At 53.2% G+C, this 24382-nt stretch overlaps 1 protein-coding gene across 4 annotated transcripts in view; it reads left to right on the plus strand.

Annotated features, from left to right (window-relative positions):
* The window catches only part of Znf423 (zinc finger protein 423), a 302753-nt gene that overhangs the window by 270413 nt on the left and 7958 nt on the right, over positions 1-24382 (plus strand). For all 4 annotated transcript variants that reach the window (XM_042277351.2, XM_042277352.2, XM_042277353.2 and 1 more), the window contains 2 exons: positions 5597-5728; positions 7155-7270. In XM_042277351.2, coding sequence (XP_042133285.2) covers positions 5597-5728; positions 7155-7270 — 248 coding nt within the window. The remainder of the gene's footprint in view (positions 1-5596; positions 5729-7154; positions 7271-24382) is intronic.

Below are 24382 nucleotides of genomic sequence, written 5' to 3' on the forward strand. Positions count from 1 at the left end.
CTTCTTTGGTAACTAACTAATGGCTTCAGGGACCACATTCCCTTGCATTGCCTCCACTACAGCAATCCTGTTCCGAAGATGACGCCACGGTGGGCGCCGCCCCACACGGTCACTGTCCTTCCCTCACTTGGGGAAGGCCCCAGCTCTCTTGCCAACCCTGAGTTGGTGCTGGCAAGGGGCCCAGCTGACTCAAGCATGGAAACTGGTGCCTTTGTTTCCCCCCTTTGGCCTGCACCGCCCAACCCTCCTTGTAAGTGCCGCAAACACCCGGCATCCAGGGTGAGGGGCAAGGCCATGCTGAGCTCACTTGAAATGGGCCCGTTTGCCTGGCACCCTCCTCCAGTTAGAGTTTTGAAGATGCAGCTTGTTGCCCTGACCCGTGGTTCACTGCTTATCTGGGTGACAGGACACCCCCTTGGCTGTCCCAGGCACTGGAGGGCAAGTGTGTGGCCTTCGCCTCTTTTTGTCCGGGAGTCCGAGTGTCACTGTCAGCTTGTCACAAAGAAAATTATTAAGGGGGGCTGGAGAGAGGTCTCAGTGGTTAAGGGCACTGACTGTTCTTCCGGAGGACCCAGGTTCCATTCCCAGCACCCACATGGCAGCTCACAACTGTCTGTAAATCCAGTTCCAGGGGATCCGACATCCTCACACAGACATACACGCAGGCAAAACACCAATGCATGTGAAAAATGGTTAAAGAACACAGAGTGGCTTGCTGGCTCTGGTCATCAAGTCTTGTGTGCTTTCTAAGGCTAGTGTGGACTTTGAGAGGAGGAAGAATACATGTCCTATGGAGTCCTTGGACCCTCATTTCTCTCAAGGTCCCTCTGCTCTTGGGTCAGCTGAGGGAGCCAAGAAACAGCTGTGCTTCTGAGACGATCCAAAGATAATAAGAGAGCCGTGTGGTTGGGAGTGCCCACAGGCATGTGACAGCATTCCCAGCACCTTCTCTGATTTTCCAGGCATTGTATGCATTGTTTCTGGATGACCTGTGGCAGCCGCAAGCTGTCAGGCGCCCCATCTACCCACCCAGCCCTGTGACCCAGCCTCCCGGCGGACAGCCTTGTGGTGGTAGTGAGCACCCCAAGGTGCGGAAGGTGAAGGAAGGGGGCAGACTGCCCTGGTTTAGTGAGCGGTGTCTCCTGAGGCCTCTTCAAGGAGGTCTACCTGAGTGAGAAGTGGAGGTTATGGATGTTGGGGGAGAGCGTCAAGAAGGGCAGAACTCCTGCGGTAGAAGTCATCTGCTTGCCAGCCTTGCAGAACCCCTGTGAGCATTCTTCCCGATTTCTAGCGGGAACGTGAGCAGGAAGAGGCTAAGTGAATTGCCCAAATATGAATAGTAAACGATGGTGGCACTGAGACTCAACCCCACGCGTCTCTAGTTCAGACTTGCATGTCCTTTATTGTCACTTCCTGAATATAAGTGACTAGTTGTGCCTCCCCTCGACACAAGGTAGCAGTCACCAATCCCCTTTCTAAACAGGGACACACATTAACGCTGATGACAGTAGCTTCCCCCACCGAGTCTCTGCCAACAGCTCCGGATCAGGCAATACGTCTGGAGCGGTTCTGCTCAGCTCAGTGGAGTCCAGGAACAATGCCCTGTCCACTCCCTCCACAGCCTGCTGCTTCTCCCTCCCAGGCAGCAAATTATGGCCTCGGAGTGTGTGCTTGGCCTGCCTTTGACATCAGCGGGACTCACGGGAGTCTCACCTTCAGGGTTCTGATAATCGGCTCTCTCTCCTCCTAGCTTCCCCCAAGACCTGTATGGAAATAAGTATGTGTCTGCCACGGATCAAATGCTTTTGGAGACAAAAGTCGGTGCCGGGGACATTACAGGGAGCTATCATCTCCGCACGGCGCTCTTCCACAAAGCCCTCGGCTCCTCTTTTGGGTGACACAGTTTCAGCCTGAAAGGTTCCAGTGAGCTGACTTGGTTTTAAGCAAAAGCATATTCTATTATTTTTTTGAGAAATGAAGTGTAAAATTAACACTTATTATTCCTGAGCAAAGGAGAGGAAAAGGAAAAACAGGGGCTCTGGAAGCTTCATGCTTGCTGACTTGTTTGTCTGGTACATTGTGACTTTATTTATTATTTGTTTGTTTGTTTGTTTGTTTAACCGTCGTAGAGGCAGGCTCTTGCTATGTAGCACCGGCTGGCCTTGAACTCCATATGTAGCCCAGGGTGGCCTTGACCTCACAGCAGTCCTCTTGAGTGCTGGAATTCAGGTGTATGCCACCATGCCCGGCTTATTTTCACTTTAAAAAAAAAAAATTATACAAAATCAATAGCTTCCCTGTGCCAGCATGACTCACAGGGAGCCGGAGGAGGCAGATCTGAATTTCAGGGCGAGATCTGCATTTCACTTTACAAACGAGCGGGGCTGTGTAACTCACTTGAGGTGTTCAGGTCTCTCTTATGGATGCCTGTCATGTGCTATAAAAAAAAAAGAATAGGGAGGATGGAAGTGATCGCGAGTCTTAACTCACAAAGTCCCCCAGCTCCCGCACTGGGGCGGAGAGGCCCGAGAGCTCCCAGACAGCTTTGTCATTCTGCTCCGAGGTGTGGTACGCTCCGCGCAATCTTATATAATTCAGAAAAGTGATTCTCAGAGGATGCCGCTGTCTTGGGACAGAAGGAGAGGCTGTCGGAGCCTGGGGGTGAGAGTGAAGGCGGCCGGGTGTGCTGGGTTTGCTGACAGTGGGTCATACGCACCACGCTTGCCAGCCAGCGGCGTTTGTCACACTAACTAGGACAGTCCCTCACCGCCTCCTGGCCCTCCCCCATTTCCGGGCTGGCTTTCTAGGCAGAGGTGCACTGGATGGGCACCCCAGGGAGTGCAGCCCACCCTGCCGTAGGGAGGAGCCCGGTTTGTGAAGACGAGCGAATCAAAGGCCGTGCTGAGGGGAAGACATTCCCAGGTCTGCGGGATCCCCCAGGCTCTTTGTCCCCCTCACACTCGGACTTTCTGCGTGTGTTATTCTCCCCCCTTCCCCAGGTCTGACTCTTTTAAGCACTTGGGGGAGATAGAGGAAAGGGTCCCAGACAGGCGTTGTCTGTCTGCTGGGCTTTTGATCTAATTAGCCCGGAACCTCACTTTGACACAGGTTTGGGCTGTGATTTGTCAGCCGTTTAGGCCCCCGCAAGCGGCTGGCGGCTCAGGGCCGCCTGACTGTGCACATATTTATGAACGCGGGTGCTGGGCGGAGCTGCCTCTGTGAATCAGAGGGGAGCGGCTGATGAATTGCTCGGCGCTCACGAAACGGAAAGTGACTGTCAGACATGATTTCTCTGATTTATAAGTTGCAGGAGCCTTCTTTGTCCTCGCGGTGTTTGTATATCAGACGGCCCCAGCCCCGTGCACAGGCAAGCGGTGAAAGGCGCTGTTTGGAGTCAGAGCCGCCAGCCATCACTCATCCCTGCTGCAGAGCCAGCTCTAGCCAGACAGGGGCAGAGGCCCAGCTGGGCGCCTCTCCTCAGGACGGCTTCCTGAGCCCTGCTCTAGGTGGCCTGTGTGTTGCGAGCTACAAGACAGCCAGGCTGCAGCATCCTTGCCCAGTCATCCTTGGCCACAGGTGCTGGGACTGGAAAGTCTTGGCTCCCGGAGCAGTGTGAGAGGGTGAGGTGGGGTGGGGGTGGGCCACACACGTGTGATAAGCTTTGTATCCTGCACAGAGCAACACCCCAATCTTAGCAAGTGACCTCATTCTCTGAACCCGTTTCTTCTTCCTGGAAATCCATTTCCTAGTCAGCCGCACTGCTTCTGAGACTCCGCTGTTGGGAAGCTCTGCGGAAACCTCTCGCAGCTGTGGCTCTTACCCCGGCCTCAGTCGTGAACGGAGCCCCCCGCCGCCGCCGCCGCCGCCGCCGCCGCCGCCGCCGCCGCCGCCGCCGCCACCGTCCGCCTATGGCAAGGCGGACGCACAGAAGGGTGGTTCTCATCCACTCTTGCGGGCATTCATTCATCCACACACCAGGCTCTGAGAAGCGTTGTTGGTGTAATGGGGAGGAGGGCAGGGCATGTTGGGGGGTCTTTAGAGGCAGCCCCCACACTGGAAGTCATCGCTAATTACAATGAGTATCTCCCCCGGGGGAGTGGAGGAGGTGCGCGGGGCCTTTGTGGCAAGCGTGCTGAGCCTGCCCCACGTCCCCAAACTTGTCAATGAGTCTCTCTTCCACTAGCGTGGAGGGAAGATCTGCTCGCATTTCTGCCGGGTGCACGTGGCCTAGTTGCTGGGGCTCCGGGGACACGACAAAAACCCGGCAGGTTCCAGCCACTGGGCTATGTGGGGCAGGCCCACCTGCACATCCGAGTGTGCGACTCAGCGGTGGGGGTGCCCAGGGTGTGGGGGACGAGCCGGGCCAGGGGAATGAGAGCCTGCTGTCCCAGTATTCCTGCCAGGGCCTGGGGACCCAGGGACTCGCCAGGAGGCTCAGCCCATCTGTGTCTGTGGCTTGCCACCAGCAGGGCCCCTCTGCTACCTAATTCTTGCCTTTGAGGGCAAATCAGAGCACCTGGCACCTTTGGTGAGCCCAGTTCCCCCGGGGAGCCAAGGGAGGGCTGTGTCCTTGGCTGTCCCAGATTGCATTTTTGCCAAAACAGCCATGCCCAGCAGTAAACACTAATTGAGCACTGGCTGTGTGCTGTGTGCTGCTTTATATAAATTAACTCATTAATTCATACCTTGACTATAAGAGAGGATGATACTGAGGGCTTCTAAGAGAGGACACTGAGGCACACTGAGGTACTCAAGTAAGGGAGCCCACCCCTTCTCTGACCACTGGGCTGAACGCATGGGTCTCAGCTCAAGCCCAGCAAGTGAGCAGGCAGGACATGGTCCTCGACTCATTCCTCTCTCTGGGCACCACTGAGTGAAGGCGTAGCTGTTGTAGCAGCTCCCACGTGGGAGCATTTGTTCTGGTAGGAAGCCGATCGAAGAATCTGCCCATTCTTGCGACCCACAGCACAGGCAGCTCTTTCCACGAAAGAGCCAGCTTGCTTGTTGCTACTTCTAGGGTCTCACCAAACTCCCTCATCCACTTTCTCCCACTCTGTCCCTCTCGGGTCCCTCCCTTCTGGAGTAACCCCCACACCCAGCTTACCAACCAATGCTCCACGCCCTCCATCCCCACTGGAATGAGGGAAAGATATTATCTCTTTCATTCTCTGAAGAATGCATAGCTCATTCTAGCCAGTTCCTGGCACATCGCGCATACTCCATGAATATGCAATTGGATTTTTAAAGACCTGGTCACTCTCTTCACCATCGAGTACCCAGCGTGCCCCGCTTTCGGCAGGATCTCAGAACTCAAGCTGTTGAACATGGCTTGTGACCAGAGGAAAAACCACGAGGCCTACATCTAAACCCGAGGCCTGGATGCTGCAAGAGTCAGGACTGGGCCATCCAAATCCGAGAGATGGCTTGTGTCTGTGGTGCCTGCACCAGCTTCCATTCCAGTGACCAGGGATGCACTAGTGCAGGGTGACCTGCAGCTGGGGTGCGGTGTCATGGGGAGTCTCAGGGCCGGTGCAGGGTGCCTCGGCGCTGGTTGTTCCTGTGTGAGCTTCACTGAAGTTGTCACTTTTCTTTGCAGAGGAAGGCATTAACCACGAGTGTAAGCTGTGCAACCAGATGTTCGACTCCCCAGCCAAGCTCCTCTGCCACCTCATCGAGCACAGCTTCGAGGGCATGGGTGGTACTTTCAAGTGCCCCGTGTGCTTCACAGGTATGGTACCCAAGTGGGCATGACAAGGATGCATGGGAGTGGGGAGGAACCTGCCTTGTATTGTGGCTGGAGCCCAGCCTCTCAGCACCCCCCTCCCCTTTGAAGCCCTGTCTCCCTGAATAGCAAGCTGACCCATAGCTCATCTGTCCCTTCCTCTTGGGTAGCTTGGGTGACACCTTTCCTGTCCCTCCCCCTGCTGCGGCCGAGCGGCTGTCCACGCCAGCCTTGGCATCTCTGTTGCTGTTAGTCAGCCCCTTCCTGGGTTCCTCCATGCTCTGTGGAGCCCTGAGCTCCATCCAGCATCAGTGGGACTGCTCTGTACACTCTCCACTTGCAGCCTCTGAGCCCCCTGTCCCAGCCAGGCTTCAGCCAAAGCAGCTTGAGGGCAGCTTTGTTGGCCAAGTCTCCAGCCCCCAGGCTGGCTGCCAGCCCCAGCAAGTGAGCGGCTGTCCCGGCCTGAGGCACATCTCGGGGGGCTTTGCTGGCCCCCTCCTGCCGCCCAGATGGCAGCCGGTGTGCACAGGGAGCAGGCTCTCCGGCCTCCCTGACATCTGTTGTCTACCGCTGCGGGAAGCCCACCCCAGGGGGGCGCCTGGCAGGAGGCTCTCTCTGAAGTGCTCATGTCCCAGACACACAGCTGCTTTGGGTGACCTCCTGGGTGTGCCCAGGACTGGGCTACCACGGAGACTGCTGCCACTGAGAAGGAAAGCCACCGCTATGACCTGCTCATGACACACATGTGTATGCGCATGCCTCTAGGGGCCCAGCCACCATGGAACACCCTGGCCCCTCCCTCCCTCCCTCCCCCAGCTCAGGATCCCCTGCCCATCTGTTAGCATTGTGTGCAAGGATGCAGACAGTAACCCTGACGACAGGAGCAGTGATTCATGGGGTTGACGAACTGCTTGGTACCAGGCACTGTGCTATGCTGACCTAATTCCAATCTTATCTCGGCAACCTGCTTGCAGTGGGACCTTGGGCAAGTCATTAAACGTTCCTGGAGCCTTGGTTTTCTTCTCTGTCAGACGGGATAGCAATGACTGCCTTGCAGTGTGAAGGCATTCGGCCGATAGAGGATACATTCACCGTCTTTAACATGCACTTCTTCATTATTTTTTTAGACACCTCACTCATATTTGCCCATATGTCCCTCCTAGATAGCCAGTGAGGTGTTTACTATAGTTAACGCCAGTGTTCCAAGGAAGGTACAGAGCCCAGAGAGCTTAATTGTCTTTCCCAAGGTTGCACAGCTCCCAAGTGGCAAAACTTAGCTTATCCACTTCAGTGTCCTCTGATAGGGACGAATGCTCCCAGAAGTAGCCCATGGTCAACCCTACGCATGCCTGGGTGATCCCTACTTTTGAGAGGTGGTGGGCTGTGGCCGAGGCTGGTCTCTGACTGACTGTGTGTGTGTGTGTGTGTGCAGTCTTCGTCCAGGCCAACAAGCTACAGCAGCATATCTTCGCCGTGCATGGGCAAGAGGACAAAATCTACGACTGCTCGCAGTGCCCACAGAAGTTCTTCTTCCAGACAGAGTTGCAGGTGAGTGTGCCAGCCCCACGGCACCAGCGGCTGCCCTCTTGACCGGCTAGCCTAGTGTGTGCCAGCCTGTGGATTCTTGGGGGAGCCTACAGAAGGAGGCTGAGCCTGGAGCAGGAGACTCCAGCTTATACCCATCATGCTTCCGAGTGGGCCCCTCCCTTCTGTTCCCCACTCAGATTATCTGATAGTATTTGGCTGGGTTTGGCTTTGTGGCTGGAGGCCTATGTGGCTGCTCATGCAACCTGAATTCAGCTCTGCCCAGGCGATTGGAATATAAAAAGGAGTGGAGGTCTATTGGCTCCAGCTCAGAGGAAGGGCAACAAGTACTGAGGCCAGTGTGGCCCTCAGGAGGCCACAGGGGTCTCCACCAGTTTTCTTGATCCTCCAGAATCTGCCATAGCCAAGGGATTCTCATGCAGAGCGCCACTGGATGGACACCTGCAGCCCTGCCCTTGAGTCCCATGGGCCTCCTTCTCTTTTTACTTGGTATTGATTTTCTGAAGATCTGGATCTGGATCTGGATCCAGAACTTTCTGTCCCACTGTTTTTTCCAGGAAATTCTTATTAACATGAAAGAGTTCACATGCCCACCAGAAATACCACTCATGCGCACACGAAAGTCATGCCTTGTAATAGCGTCACTATGTAAAGGAGAGTTCCTCCCACCCATGCACCATCATTGGCACTGGCAGTGCATACACCGAGGGGTGGCAGACTCATACAGCTCAGCACTGCAGTCCCAGGGACCGGACTCCCATCCACTGGAACCAAGGCACACGGATGCTCAGCAATGCTGCCCACTGGGACTCACTGCTATCAGTAACAGTAGGGGAGGTCAGCTTGCAGCAGCGGCATCCTTGAGATTACTGTAACCTGGAACAAAGGCTTATTTGTCGTTCATGTGGCAGATCCAGGCAGAGTTCATGGTATTTGGTGACCTGTGCCCACAGAGGGTCCATGCCCATCTATGTTTCCATGGTCACCATGCAGAGAGGAGGAGGAGGAGGGAGGGGTAATAAGTGCGCCAGCTCTTCCTGCTTCCACTGGGAAGCGAAGCAATCAGCTTCTCCACACAAGCCACACCGCCACTCCATGCTCAGATTCCTGAGGGCGGGACCGAGCGTCACTGTCTGAATGCACAGGTCGGGGAGCTGAGGCTGCTGAGGAAGCAGAAGGGAGCTGGCGTGTGACAAGATCCCTGAAGATATGCCTTGTGCTCACAGGTGGATCAGCCCGCAGGGCAACACTTACCTCACACCTGTGCAGTACTGTGCCTGCACCCAGTGACCTTCCACCCACCCAGAGCAGGAGGCTGACAGTCACCCATCACTTTCCTAGGCCGCCTTCTTCTTCTTCTTCTTCTTCTTCTTCTTCTTCTTCTTCTTCTTCTTCTTCTTCTTCTTCTTCTTCTTCTTCTTCTTCTTCTTTTTCTTCTCCTCCTCCTCCTCTTCCTCCTCCTCCTTCTCCTCCTGCTGCTTCTGCTTCTGCTTCTTCTGCTTCTTTTTTGATTTTTTGAGACAGAGTTTCTCCATGTAGTTTTGGTGCCTGTCCTGGATCTTACTGATATAGACCAGGTCTGGTATAGACCAGGCTGGCCTCGGACTCACAGAGATCCACCTGTCTCTGCCTCCCGAGTGCTGGGATTAAAGGTGTGCATCACTGCTGGCCTGGGCCTTCTTCTTGAGGCTACAGATCACCCTGTCTGCATAATGGTTGAAAATAGACCCAGGAAAGATGCAAACGGGAATTTGCCATTGGCTCGCTGAGTCCTGATTGAGCTCAGCTCTGGCTGAGTGACAAGGCTTTGAAGAGTACTGGGTTCTTTTCTTTTTGGCAAACCCTCTGAGCTCCTGTACATTCTTTTTTTTTTTTTTTTTTTTGGTTTTTCGAGACAGGGTTTCTCTGCGTAGTTTTGCGCCTTTCCTAGAGCTCACTTGGTAGCCCAGGCTGGCCTCGAACTCACAAGAGATCCGCCTGGCTCTGCCTCCCGAGTGCTGGGATTAAAGGCGTGCGCCACCACCGCCCGGCCTCTCCTGTACATTCTTATATTGTTACTGTGGCCTTCACTCCCTCCCCAGTGTGGATGAGTTAGGCATCCAGTTAAACACAGTAGGCCAGGGAGGGGCTCCACTTCCAGGAGACCACCATCAGTGGAGGCTCAGGTCCTTCTTGCTGTCTTGGGTCCATACTCTGAGCCTCTGTGCTGAGGATATTGAGGAGCCAGTCCCCAGGACCAGGGCTAGCAACCAAATCATACTGGGCAGCCTGGGAAGCTGCCTCGTCCGCCTGGCAGCACATGCCCCTTCTCCCAAATACAGCTTTCACAGCCTGTCCTACCCTACCTGCCTTACATGTGTGGCCCATCTATCAGAGTAGGCCAGGATCCCCTGAAGGATGAAGCTTTCTGTAACCCAACAGGACAGGCTGCTTAAGAACACCTTAGTGTGTCTAAACCACTGTTGTTAGTACATCAAGTCACAGTTGCTATACACCTCTCCTTTCTTACTCCTGGCTGGCTTTGTCCTCTTCCATTGTCCCAGACGCCACGAGGGGAACAACTGCTCTCTTCTCATTGGCTTTAAGACTTCTCCCTGAGGGTCTGGGAGATGTGGTTCACTGGGTAAAGTGCTTGCTACGTATATGTGATGCTCTGGCTTTGCAATTCCCAAAACTCTTGTAAAGCCAGGTGCTGTAGCTCATACCTGTAATCATGTTGCTTCAACAATGAGATGGGAGGTGAGGACGGGAGAATCCCTGGACTCTCTCTCACGGGAGAGCTAGCCTGGTGTATGCAGCAACACACAACCAAGAGACCCCCCCTCAATGTGGAAGACGAGGACAGACACCCAACTTTCTTCTCTGGTCTTTACATTTGCACTAGACATGCATCATGTTCTCTCTCTCTCTCTCTCTCTCTCTCTCTCTCTCTCTCTCTCTCACACACACACACACACACACACACACACACACACACACACACACACAATGTGTGCTCGTGAGGGTGGGGAGGGAGAGATACATAATAAATAGTAAGTAAATAAATAAACAAACAAGTTCCTCCCTGAAAGGGGAGACTCTCTGTTCCCGTTTCTGTAGCACATCAGTGGCACCATGGGAACTAGCTTGACTTCCTGAATGTACAGGTATTGGGAAACTAGGGTAACATACTGTGCCTCACTTTGCCTCTACCTAACCTTGGGCTAAGGACCAACCCAAGAATAACCAAGCCTATAATCCTAGCTGTTCAGAAAGGTGAAGCAGGAAGATCAAAATTTCAAGGCCAGCCTGGGTAAGTTAGACCTTGCCTTAAATAAGAAGATTTTAGAGGCTGGGGATGTAGCTCAGTGGTAGAGTGCTTTCTAGCATGCACAAGTCCTGGGACCCATCTCCAGCACTACCAAAAGGGAAAAGAGGTCCCTAGAAACCACTGGTTCCCTGGTCACCCTAATAACCTTTGAGTGGAATCCTCAAGCACAAGAACCTCCCTAAATTATAGCCTTAACAAGTTACTATTTTCTGCAATTAATTATTTTAATTACAGACCATTTAAATGGGAAGTGTAGCAACACTAAATCTATGCAAATAATGGCTTTCGTTAAGTAACTTGAATAGCAATTTTCTGGATTTGAGGAGGGTGTTCAGGCCCCACGATTTCATCGCCATTAACTGAAGCTGGTCTGGATTGTCCTGTTTGTGTGAAGAAAGCGAGGCTGAGGGTTCTCCTGAGTGCCATGTAAGAACCCGTGGAGCCACAGACAGTGAGGCCAGCCAGGACGCCCGCCTTGGCTGGGCCTCAACTGCCTCTTGGGACCGCATGATGTTGAGTCAGGGGGCTCTCCGAAGCTAGAGTCGGTGGGCACAGGGACTGTGGGCCAAGAGGACTTGAGGAGAAGATGCACAGTGTAGGTCTGAGCAGGACTGGAACCTTCTGCTATGGGGCCAGAAGGGTGACAGCGCTGGACGCCTGCAGGCTTGTTCTGCGTCTGCCTCTGAAGAGCAGGTGCATTCATAGGACTCGGTTGCCAGAAAGGGAAGTGCAAACTTACTTCCTCTGAGTTCACCTTGCTCTGCTGAGACTGAGTCAAAGGCCTTGGGGTAAACTGTGTTGATGCATGGCTGGGAGCATGAGAGGAGACGAAGGGGCGTTGCTCATCTCTGTGGCGCGTGTGTGTGGAGGGCTCAGTGTGTACCTAGTACCAGTTCTAGGGCTAACGTTTAGTTGGTGAGCAGGCAAGCTTCTGTGGCAGAGAACCATGTGTGCAAGGGCCTGTGGCTGTTATGAGATGTGTGTCCAGCTAGGACAAGAGCAGGCAGAGCCCAGCCGAAGCAAAGGGCGGGGCCTAGTGGGCAGGGAGGAGCAGCTGGAGTACAGGTTAAGGCAGGGTCGGGAGGTTCGGCTCCACTTCCGTTGTGGTAGGAGCCCAAGCAGGGGAGAAGGCTGATTTACATCCTAAATCCAGATTTTTGAAACTGTGCTTTGGAAAGACACTGCCGAGAGAATGGGAAGCCACGGGCTGGGAAGAGGTCCTTGCCCATCACAGGGCTGATGGGCAATGTTTGACGAATGTGTAAGGAACTCTAAAACTCAATGAAATGAGCAAAACCTTTTGACAGGCAGGCCTCCCAGAGAAGATGAATGTCAGTTGTGCCAGGAAGAAGTAGAGAAAGCCACAGTGTGATGCCACCCACAATACCAGAGTGGCTGAAGCCAGGCCAATACAGAAAGCTGGGCGCCTGTCTGGGGCCTGGGGCCTGAGAGCCAGGAACTCTGGCACCCCGCCGCGAGAATTCAACACGGTAGAGCCACAGTACAAAAAGAAAGTTCAGCACACAGCTGCCGTTCCCCAGAATCAATCCAGGGCGTTTGTCCAGAGAGAGAGGAGCTGAGATGACCCCACACACACACACCCTACACTAGTAACTACAGCAGCCACGCTGGCAGCAGTCCCACAGTGAAAGCTCCCATCATTCACTCCTGGTGAGTGGGTGACACTTCCTGGACAGTGTCTGTGCATGTTGAAATAACCTGGAGGGATTTCTCAGGCCAAGCAGGAGAGGTCAGACTCACAGGACCTGCCATGTGCATTCCGACATGACATTTTGGGAAAAACAAGAATGTTCCAGTACAGAAAGCAGACCAGTGTCAGTGCCTGTGGGTGGGCCAATGACAGTGGGGGACAAGAAGGACTTCTGTCACCGCCCCCAGGCACACACAGTACACTTGTGTGCTCAGGCCACATGCTGGGCATGGGGACCCAGGCTGACCTCAGGGAGTTTCCAAAAGCCCTTTGTCCCTAAGTGTTTGCAACTCTGGGGTGAAGAGGCTTCCCAGCATGCTTTGGAGATCCCAAGCTTTGGGAAAAGGCATGATGTTTGATCGGCTACTCCTGATTTTCTTCTCTGGAGAGAGCTAAAGCCTCAGGGCGTTCTGGAAACCAAAGAGCAGGAGGTGACATTGGGTCCTTGGGGTCCTGTCCGCAAGAGCCAAGTGTCCCTTAGGCAGTGGGGCTCCATCTTCTCGGCAGTCGCCTTGTGCTTTTCTTGTGTCCTCACCGTGTGGCCTGTGGCCGTTGACTTCCTTATCTGTGCAGTGCGGGGAGTCCGGTCCTTCCGCGCAGAAATGCCTGGCACAAGGTGGACACAGGAAAGACCATGCGGTCAATGGTCTGATCATTGTTTTCTGCAGTTCCCTTTTAGGCAATTTGAAGATTGTATGGATTTGTAAGGTCCCTTCCCTCTTGGAGTTCTATTTTCTGAGCTGGAACAAAGCAGGACTCGGAGAACTTCCATCTGAGGCAACCACACTAGCCTGAATGCTGTGTGCAGCAGACGGCCATGTTGAGGCTTGGAGAGAAGCATTGAGATCAGGGGGGCGGGAGGACATGGCTATAGGCCCCCCTGCCTCCATTTCCTGTGACCCTGGCCTTTTCTCTGGCTCAGCAGGGGCAGGATGGAGAGATGATTAGGGAATAAGACACTCGGAAAATGCCAGGGCTGTTGGCCTTGTGTTCACAGCCGCAGGCCTCAGCAGATGAAGGCCTGGGGCCCTGTCGGCCCCTTGCCAGGGTAAGCCAACCCAAAGGAAGGGGTGGCAGACTCTGCCCGCCCAGCCCAGCTGTCTCCACATCCCCTTGGGCACCTCTGTGCCCTCTAACAGAGCACGGATGGCATGCCCTTCCCCTCTTCGGGGTTGCTCTGCCTTCTGCTCTTCACCGGGATGCCTGGGCCAGTGCACTGCTACCAAGCCTCCAGGGCTGGGCTCTGACAGTGGCCACGTCCCTGAGTGGGCTGAACAACAGTGGTGACAAACTCTTGCTTCGTTCCTGCCGTGACCCAACCCTGTCTCTAGCAGTTGGCATAGTTTGTCTCAGCACAGCCTTGAGTTGCTCCAGACATGGAGTACATGTGTACAGACATGTACTGAAATGGAAACTGAGGCTCCAGGAGGTTTGGGAGTTTTGTCTGAGGTCACAAGTAAGTGACAGAGTCCCCCCCAAACCAGATTGTCTTTGCTACTGAGGCAAACAGAAACCCTCCAAAGTTTAAATAAATTGCCATTTATATGAGCTAATAGATTTAAATGAGGCCTGCAGTGCTGAACTATAAAAAGCCTTGTTGTCAGGGGACCCAGAACTATTTTAGTAGTTGGGCCAAGCAGGTAGCAGGAGGGGCAGTAACAGGGGATGTAAAAGAAAGCGCTCCTGGGCGAGCTAGGTGGGGAGGCTGTTGGTGGGGCTGCCCTGCCGGGAGCCAGGCCTGGCAGGCTCAGGCTGGAGGCCTGCAGAGGAACCACGGGGTGGCTTCTGTTAAGGCTGGGCTGCGGAGAAGAGGGATAACTCTGCTATGGTGAATGCAGTGCCTGAGACCTCCTGCTTCTTGGTACTGCTTTTCTGGCTTCTTACAGTGTTCAGGGACTTGTGTGGTTCTGTCACAGTATGGGTGGAGTCCTAGAGCTGTAACTTTTTTTTCTTTCAAAGTAACGCTCTAGCATTTTGAGCTGGTGGGGACAACCTGCCTGGGTACTTGCAGTTCATGACGCGCGCGCGCGCGCGCACGCACACACACACACACGTTCACATGGCTATACACACATACTTCTTGGTGGACTGGGCAGGGGGAAGGAACTATGGGCCTTCTCCGTGTCCTGGACTCTTGAGGCCCTCAGTGACAAAGCCAGGGGCTGTAGGAAGTGATTCCGAGCTGGCCCGCGGCGGCCAAGCGGCCAGCACAGCACCGAGCGGGCCTGTTTAAAGGATTAGCTCACGCTGTTTGCTTGTGTGTGCCTAATCATGCCGCTTCCAGCGAAATGATTACAATTGATTAAAAGCAGAGCTGGTGCTCTAACAAGCAACCGGAGCAGTCTGATGGTGAGAGTCCTGCCCTGCCAGGCTGGATCCTGGTGCCCAGCCAGGGGGAGGTGTCTGTGAGCCGGGGGTGTGGTCTGAGTTCTGCTGGGACCCTTCTTGCCCAGTCCCTTCTCCCATTTTCATTTATCACACACTCACAACCTGCTGACATTTCCGCAGCCTCAGGTGAAGCTGGGACACAAACAGGACTTTACCCACACTGGTAATATTCTGTGGGAGATACAGTAAGCCAGTAAGTTCATGAATTGTATTGTGATGGAGGTTCTCTCTCTCTCTCTCTCTCTCTCTCTCTCTCTCTCTCTCTCTCTCTCTCTCTCTCTCTCTCTCTCAGAGAAAGTTAAGGCTGAACAATTGGATTGGATGGTCAAGAAAGGTTAGCATTTCATCCCAGACCTGAAGTGGAGAAGGCAGGGTGAGGCATCTGCCCATCTTCCCGCTGGAACACCCTTCCTGGTCCTTCTTCAACCCTGCCCAAGTGGCTCCATCTCTGGGATGCTCTCCCTCATCTTCCCTCTGGCTTTTCCAGTCCTTGATTTAGCTCTAGACTCCTTTGCCAATACAAGTTAGAAATAACCCGTATAGTCCTGATTTCTTGTGCAAATGTGAGATTTTAGAGGATGAAGACTTCTGCCACCCACCCACCCATCCATTAACCCACTTTCTAGTCGTCTTCCTGCCCATCTCCTACTCTTCATCGTCCACCAATAGATCTGCCACCTATCCACGTATTAATCCACCTATCACCCCTCTATTCACTCCTCCACCAATCTTATCTACTCACCACATTTGTCTTCCTACCTGTTTCGCCCATCATCCATTCATCCACTTATGCACCCATCACACATCCATGTATTCATCCATGTATTCATCCATCCATCCACCTACTCTCCCTCCATCCATCCACCTACCCATACACTTATCCTCCCACTACAACCTACCTACCCATTCATTCATTGACAGATCCATCCATCCATCCATCCATCCATCCATCCATCCATCCACCTATCCATCTCCCCACTCATCTCCTCTACATCCACCCATCAACTCATCTTATCCACCCTACCACATACTCATTTATTCACCCATTGCCCATTTACCAATGCATCTACCCACCCACCCATTCATTAGCCTGCCTACCCACCCACAACGTGCTCACCTACGCCTCACCCATCCATCTATGCATCCACACACCCACCCATCCACCCATTCATCCATCCACCCACCCACCCACTCACTCATTTACCTATACATCCACCATCTACCTACACAGTCATCCATCATCTTTTCATCCATCCCTTCCTTTTTTTCTCCCATATATTTTACTATATGTTTTGAACACTTGGGAAGTAGGAAGGAGAACACAAGCAGAAAAAGAACAAGAGAGAGAGAGAGAGAGAGAGAGAGAGAGAGAGAGAGAGAGAGAGAGAGAGAGAGAGAGAGAGGCAGGCTATAGTCTGCAGACGCTGAGCCGTTCTCGGAGCCCCTGTCTGATAAGATGGGTAATGGAGGAACCACTTCCCTTGCTTCTTGGTGCTGCTGCTGCTGCTGCTGTCAGATCCAGCCGGATAATTATAACTAATAATAATTAAAAAGTGAAAGTGCTGTAGGCATATGCTTAGCATTTGACTCGTTAGCTGCGCTTTCTGTGACTAGCGTGCCTTCCTCTGTCTGCTTTAAAAATGGCCTGGCCCTGGGCACCTCATCACTGGAGGGAGAACAGAGCTTGGCCTTGGCTGGGACTGGGGTGGGGGACACCCCAGTGGCTCCTGGGAGTTTGATTCTGTTGCTAACACTGGAGTCCGTCACTCGTGAAGCCAGGAGCCCTGGGGCCTGAGGGCCAAGCTGGCTGCTCGCCTCCTGGAGCCACCTTTCTTGGAGGCGTCATAGGCATTCCACCCCCCTGGGTGAGCTGCCACCTCTGCTGACAGGGGCTGGTTCTGCTGCCTGGGTGGTTGTTCCCGAGGGTAGAGAGGTTTCCGGAAGCCAGGACCCTTGGGGTTAGCATTAGTGACTTTCCAGTTAGGCCACTGTGTTCCCGCTAGGTCAGGAAGAACCCAGCACAGCTCATATCTGCCAGCCCTTGCAGCCCAGCCTGCCTTTGAATTCCAGCCCTGCTACCAAGCAGCTGTGTGACCCTGGAGCCTCAGGAGCCCAGCGAGGAAGTTTCTTTCCTGTGGAGTTTGGAGGGTCTGAAGGTAGTGTTGTCTGCAAAGCTTCCATCGCCAAGTCTGCAGGCATTGGCCAGGGATACCACTGTCGTCATCATCCCAACCATGGTCTGGGGGCCCAGGATCTTCTTAATTCAGTCCGTGAGTGGCACACCAATGTGTTCAGTGTTACCTCAGTGTTTGATGAGCACCTACTCTGTGCCACAGGAGTGTGTACAGGCAACGGAGACCCACAAAGGCCTAGAGCCGTGCACCTGCTGTGTGGAGGGGACAGTCCATTAGCAGGACTGGACTTTCCTTCCTGCTTGCTGAGTGCAGGATGGTCATACAGGACTGCCCCACTGTCTCAGGCCCATGGGACAAAACTGCACAGCTCTAATCACAACTGAAATCTCAAGAGCTCTGAAATTCCAGTGTTTTCGTGAGCCAGCACAATGTCACAAGTGTAAAATTCCACACCACGATTCCATGTTTTAGGCAGAAAATTACTTTAAATTTATATAAAATTTCCTTCAGCATATACACAAAATACAAATGAATTTTGAGTGCGGACATGAGTCCCATCTACAAGGGACTCAACATTATACATTTGCAGATATTCCAAATTAAGAAAGACTCCAAATGTGAAATGCTTCTTGTGACAAGCATTTTGGATAAAAGATCTCCAAAAATCCAAAACAGATGGATCAAATTAATCAATCAATAATCAAACAGTTGAAGCCCTCAAAGGCGGCTGCATAGCTGGGCCCACAGGACTCTCCAGGACATCTTGGGCCCAGACCCTGCCTCCGCCCACTGAAGGTTACCTCTTGATGTCATCAGTGTCTGATGTCCGAGGGTACAAGGCCTCTCTATCCACTATAACGTGTCATCTCGTCACTGACCACAATTATTGTCATCCCTGCTATCACCGCTGGGGTCAGCTACGTGTCCTGAGGGACTATGTGTGGCAGTTTGGGGGTCTGTATGCAGAGGAACCCAAAATGAACACCAGTTTCATCTTGAAGGAGCCTAGGGCGTGGGTCTGTGTCTATAATCTAGTGGAGTGTATACTGGCTGGTATCCCAGGGCCAGCCCCTTCCCAGGGTTGCTCTCTGGGCCTCTTTGTCAGAGAGTTCACCCTAAGGCTGTGGGAAGTGAAGTACAGCCCTCAGGATGCCGGGATGGATCGAAGCCTTGTCTCCCATGAGGTCAGTTCTAAGGGTGAGGCTAGCAACGAACGTAGCCACTGGGGCATGAGGCTCCAGCTGCTCCAGCAGCCCTGGGCGCGTAAGGACTTGTGACAGTCACAGAAGGGGACTGGAAGAGTAGTTGGAGCCTGTGGCCAGCTCTGCTTAGATGTCCTCTGGGCCCCAGGGTTTGGTCTAGCTGAACAATGAACCATGATGAGGCCCATGTGCGGACTGGGAGCCTCCCCAGAGGCTCAGCTTTGAGCAGAGATGGCATTCAGACTAGGTCTTGGGCTGCCTGTTGGAGCCTGCCATTCATGTCCTGGGGCTGGGGCCAACCAACTTTCTGGGGGCACCATGCCATCGTGACAGATGGGCATGGGGGACTGCCAGGAGCCGTGAGCCTGGGACCATTGTATGCTTTGAGCCTAGCCCCTCGCCGGCGCCGTTTTAGGCAGGACCAAATGCCTTCAGTTTCTTAGTAACAATGACAATACCAGTGACAGTGGGTGACATGTCGCTTCAGTGCTCACAGAGAGCTGCACACTACAAAGCTTTGCCCCACGTGGACAGAGACAGGGTATTCAGTATACAGGAAGGACATGGGCAGGCCATGGTTGGGAGGCTCTGCGGCTTTTGGTCATTGGGACCTGGGGCATATGACCCCTCTTAGAGGGGACGCCACCTCTGCACAAGAGGCCCCTGAGCCTCAGATCCCAGGAGGACATGGTAAAGGGGGCAGTATTGGGGGCAGAATTGGCAGTTAGCGTTACCATCTCACTTTCACTTTGTTGAGATGGGCTACTGCTGTGTAGCCAAGGTACACTTCCAACACTCATCCTCCCGCCTTGGCCTCCTGAGTGCCGGGCTCGCTCCTTTTGATGGGTCGTATTCAGGGACACCAGTGAGTTGATGTCATGTCCCACCGCTTGTTGGTGGCGGAGTTGAGCTTGCAGTCCTGGTGGTATGAAGCAAGAAATAGTAAGACTATCAGGAACGCCCGGAGTCAAGCTCAGTGGGAAGCCTCGCTCGTCTCCCTCAGCCAGAGCAGCCAGTACGGTCGGCCACCTCTAACTTTTACAGGGAGAAGGCTGAGACGTGGGCGGTCAGCAGTGGAGACAGAAACCTAAGCAGCCTGGCTCCTGGGCTGGTGTCCATTGCTCCCGGACCCTGGATAGGCTTCCGTGTGCTCCGACCACTGCTGCTCAAACCACCTCTTCTTGGGAGTGTGGCTGGCCACTTCCTGCTAGGAGGCTGGGCTCTGAGACGGCAGAGGCCCTGGCCCCCACCGGCAGAGTCTGCCGGAGACCAGGGTGGCTCCTGGTGGAAGCCTAGATTGTACTCTTTGGTGCAGCAGGAACAATTACTAATGACATTTAGAAAGAAATTAATGATGAGGAATGCAAGTTGGCATTTCAGTAGCAGCCGTCAGCAGCCCTGTGAACACTCGACGGAGCAGAGGGCGGGAGTGGGGGGCGCGAGAAATTAATTTTGCTGTGTCAATAGTGAGCCGGGCTGTACTCGCTCTGCCACTGAAGTTTACACAGAATCAAGCAGGCTGGCCAGGGTTGGTCCAGGCCTGTGCTGGGTGGCAGTTTCCGTTCGATGTGGCCTTCAGGTGGCACCTGGGGACAACAGGATGAGGGTATGGCAAGAGACAAGTGCCACCTCTGGCCAGCTGCAAGACTGAGTGAGGGGAAGCCTCGGTTTCTTCGTCAGACAAACGGAGATGTCGGGAAAGTGACATTGACGTGTGAAGAGCAGTTTCTGACACATAGCAGGGACTCAGGTGTGGTGGCCAGTACACGGGCATGTTCAAGGATGTGGAGCTGGCCATATTTGGGGTCGTTGTGATAAGTCGATCATTCTATTCTCAGAACAGATAAAACACAATGTTGGTGGGGACTGTGGTGGGGGGAGAGGAGGAAAGAAAGGGTTAAATTGATCTGGGACAGGGTGTGGGGTTCCTAGTGGGGTAGGGGTACATGCCTTCTCCATTCACATAGAAGCGGGGGAACACATATGGAGATGTCACTGTGACCCTAACAGCAAACGCCTTACCGAGCAGAAGGTAAACCTCCTGGCCCGGAGGTTGTTGGAAGTAAATAATTATTTCTGTCTTTCAAAACAGGAAGGTTTCCCATAATTATTATCCCAGTGTTTTTCAAGTGCCAGACATTGTCCTTAGCCCTGTTGAACATTAAAAGTCCTTATGATGCCTCTATTAGGAGGAGGAAACCAAGACACACAGAGGTTGATACATTCCCCAAAGCCACAGAGCTGGTCAGCGCTAGACCCAGGCCACCATCCAAGGCCCTATTTTCTTTACCACGCCACAAAGGCTGGGTTTCTTGGCTGTACATTCATATCTGGTTTTACAGATGTTACCGTCCTCCCTGGCAACAGTCAGTGGCCCCGTCCGACACAGGGCTCTCTGTGTGCTGTCGCAGCTTTTGTGCGGATTTCCTAGCAAGACGTGAAGTAGATACCGTCAGCCCCGCCCCCTTCAGATGTGTGAATGGGGACCTAAAAGAAGTGACGTCTTCTTAGAGCCTAGGGTCGTAGAAGTAGTAAGTGACCAAAGCCAGGTTTGAACTCCAAAACCGACGGTTTTTTGACCAGCCCACCCCCCTCCAACCTGTTTATTCATCCAGACACTCTCCTACTCTCGCCATCCAGGCTCTCACGGCCCACCCTCCACCCATCTACCTACTATCTACCTATTGAGGTATATATGTACCGATATTGAGGTATATATGTTAACTTTTACTTACGATTTATTTTTAATTATGTGGCGTATGTCTGTGTCTCAGTGTGGAGGTGCCCAAAGCTAGAGGGGTCAGAGTCCCCTGGAGCTGATGTTGTAGGTGGTTATGACCCTCCAAGCAAAGGTGCTGGGAACTGAACCTGGGTCCTCTGCAAGAGCAATAAGCGCTCTTTACGACAGAGCCATCTCTCCAGCCCCCATGTATACAGCTTTTAGAGTGTCTTCTTTTTATGTTCTTTTTCTAAAAAATAAAAGATTTGGTTCTTTTGATTTTATGTGAATATTTTTTTTTCTCTGTGTTGTGCATTCAGTGACAGAGGAGGCCAGAAGAGGGTATCAGATCCCTGGATAGATAGATGGTTGTGAGCTACCGTGTGGGTGCTGGGAACTGAACCTAGGTCTCCTGCAAGACCAGCCAATGCTCTTAACCACTGAACCATCTCTCCAGCCCCCCTTCCCACTCGCATGCTCTAATTTCACACTCCACTTTGAAACTGCCTGCAAGGGTGCACACATACTGCTTTGGTTCACTGAGTGGGATGGAACAGATAGACACGGAGTGCAGATGAGTGTAGGTTTGCCTCATGGAACCAGTGGGTTCTGCTATGTAGAAGGGAATCATCAGGCAGACCCCCACTTGGTGTTGATAGGGCAGGTATGTGGGCGGAGACACTGTGACCATGGCTTGGTTGCCAGCTGACCCATAATCTATGGGAGCAATATCCCAGAAGTGGGGAGATCACCCTGTGCCCTTCGATTTGTGGTATGTGACTCCTTCGGGACTGGCAAGGGTTCACACCTACGTGTTTCGTGAGGACTGTGGCGACCATTAGCTGTAATGGGTCTCAGCTGCAGTGTAGATCAGTGGTGCATGCCACAATTCATCACAGTAAATTAGGTCCATCTTTGAGACTTCTGCCCTTGCAGCCTGGGGGGCTGTGGGCAAGGGGCAGAGCCGTGTGGTCGCCAGCAGCCATTTGCGGGTGCTGGGCATGACGTTTTTGGGGGCAGCCACCCTCAGAATATCTGCTGGAACAGCTCTTTGTTGGCAGGGATAATTTCCCAGAAAATTGGAAGATGCAGTAAAGTCTTCTTTTTAGCGGGAATTTGGAAGAAAGTAGAAACAGAGCTGGATCAAAGTTTTCATGTATCATTTACAAAACCTAAAAGCACCAGTGTGGTTCAGGGACCTGAACATACGTGTTCAGTATAATTAGTGACCGTGTGACCTAGATTTTCCAGGACAGCCCTAATTTTCAGGTCTTACATCCCACTATTGGCTAGTTGCCCTGGTTTTTGGTTTGTGAGGAAGGATGATTCTGTGTGGACAGAGTAAAAATCTGCCAGGAGTGGGAAAAGAGCCAAGAGGAAATGCCCCCCCACACACACACCTAGGTTGTTCCCACATTTTTTAAAGTGGGTGGGCCGTATGCTTGTCTCCTGCTTCCTCTCCAGTGCCAGGAAAATGCAGACACCTCCTTCAGCAGCAGGCCCTTGTACCCCCGGAACAGGATTTTTTTTTTTTTTTTTTTTTTTTTTTGCGCCTTTCCTGGAACTCACTTGGTAGCCCAGGCTGGCCTCAAACTCACAGAGATCTGCCTGGCTCTGCCTCCCCGGAACAGGATTTTTATCAATGGGCCTTGGGTATCTGCCCTGTCTGGGTTCTGTGGCTGTGATGGCCTGGTTCCGAGAGCCACACCACTGCTATAATGGTCAGTTCTGTTGTTGTGGAAGAAAGCCTTCGGCAGTGTGGATATGGACATTCCTTGCCGGCAATGCCAGCAACTGCTGGCAGGTGGCATGGTGTCCTTGGATGCTGCAGCTCCAGTCCACCAGCCTAGGGTGCCACAGGCTGCTGCAGCCCGTGCATCCTCTGAGGCAAAGATAGAAGATGGCCACACAGGAATGGTCCGAGTCTCTGTCCTGGGTGGAGAATACACACCTGTTTCTTGCTTCACTCGGCTCGGTTTTCAGTTGTGGTAAATTCATGTAACATGAAGCTCCCTTCTTCCCCATTCCGGTGTACAGCTCAGAGGCATCGAGATGCATACACTACCATGCAAACCTCACCTCCTCCGCCCCCAGAACTTTTTCAGCTCCCCAGCCTGACACTGCCCCTGACAGCCACCACATGCTCTTCTGTGAGCTGGGCTAACTCAGTACCCCAAACAAGAAGATTCCGGCAGTATGCATCTTTCTGTGACTAGCTTATTTCGCCTAAGGTAATGTCCCCAAGGGTCATGGCCACTTTTAAGACGACTGTCCAGCATGTTCTGGATGGGGGCGCAGGGGTTGCTGCTTTCCCGTGTTAGCTGCCACCCCTCTGCTACATAGCTTGTAGGCTGACCTCTCAGCAGCATTAGAGGCAGCACCAGGCAGGGCCAGTGAGCAGCTGAAGCCGTCCCTACCTCCTGGAGCTTGCCATGCCAAGTTCCACAACCGTACAAAGCACTGGGGGCATCTGCCATGGAAGAGCATTGCCCCAAATGGCCCTGCCTTAGGAGTCCTGGCCCAGTTAGTATGCTGGAAGACTACAGAGGCCTCAGGTCAGACTCAGCTGAGACATGTGGTTGGCCTGCATCATGCTGCTTTCAACACAGAGGAAGCTTAGAGTTTCAAAAACCCCATTTCCAATTTTCCGACAAAGCCTGCAGATGTGGCCTTACTGGCCCACGTGTCCCCATGGTGGCCTTGCCTGGAGCTGAGCTATACATCTTTGCTACCAAGCTTGAGCTCTTGAGGCTGACACACAGACCCACACAGATCCACACAGACCCACACAGATCCACACAGACCCACACAGATCCACACAGACCCACACAGACCCACACAGATCCACACAGATCCACACAGACCCACACAGATCCACACAGACCCACACAGATCCACACAGACCCACACAGATCCACACAGATCCACACAGACCCACACAGATCCACACAGACCCACACAGACCCACACAGACCCACACAGACCCACACAGACCCACACAGATCCACACAGATCCACTCAGATCCACACAGATCCACACAGGCCCACACAGACCCACACAGACCCACACAGATCCACACAGATCCACTGGCCCCACTGCTTTGCACTGCCTTGGACCCCACTTTGCACCACACACCTTGTGTTGGAGGTCTCCTGAGGAGCCCAGTCAACATGGCTGGAGCAGCTCTTCTAGAGTCTTCTCCCTCCCTCCCTCCCTCCCTCCCTCCCTCCCTCCCTCCCTCCCTCCCTCCCTTCTCCTTCCTTCCTTCCTTCCTTCCTTCCTTCCTTCCTTCCTTCCTTCCTTCCTTCCTTCCTTCCTTCCTTCCTTCCTTCCTTCCTTCCTTCCTTTTTTTGAGACAGGGTTTCTCTGTGTAACAGTCTTAGCTATCCTGGAACTCACTCTGTAGACCAGGCTGGCCTCAGCTCACAGAGATCCGCCTACCTCTTTCTCCCGAGTGCTGGGATTAAAGATGTGTGCCACCACTGCCTGGCTCCCTTTTCTTTACTGACATAAGCACTTCCAAGTTTAATGCCCTTAACTACCTCTAGGTTCCTTTGGCTGTGCCTTTGTACCCCATGTATGTGTACGCCCCGTGGCATGTGTACACTTTGACTTCTATTAGTGGTCTGGTCTGAGGAGCCTCCAGCTT

The sequence above is a fragment of the Peromyscus maniculatus genome, chromosome 5 (assembly GCF_049852395.1).
Source record: "Peromyscus maniculatus bairdii isolate BWxNUB_F1_BW_parent chromosome 5, HU_Pman_BW_mat_3.1, whole genome shotgun sequence".
NCBI classification, from domain to species: domain Eukaryota; kingdom Metazoa; phylum Chordata; class Mammalia; order Rodentia; family Cricetidae; genus Peromyscus; species Peromyscus maniculatus.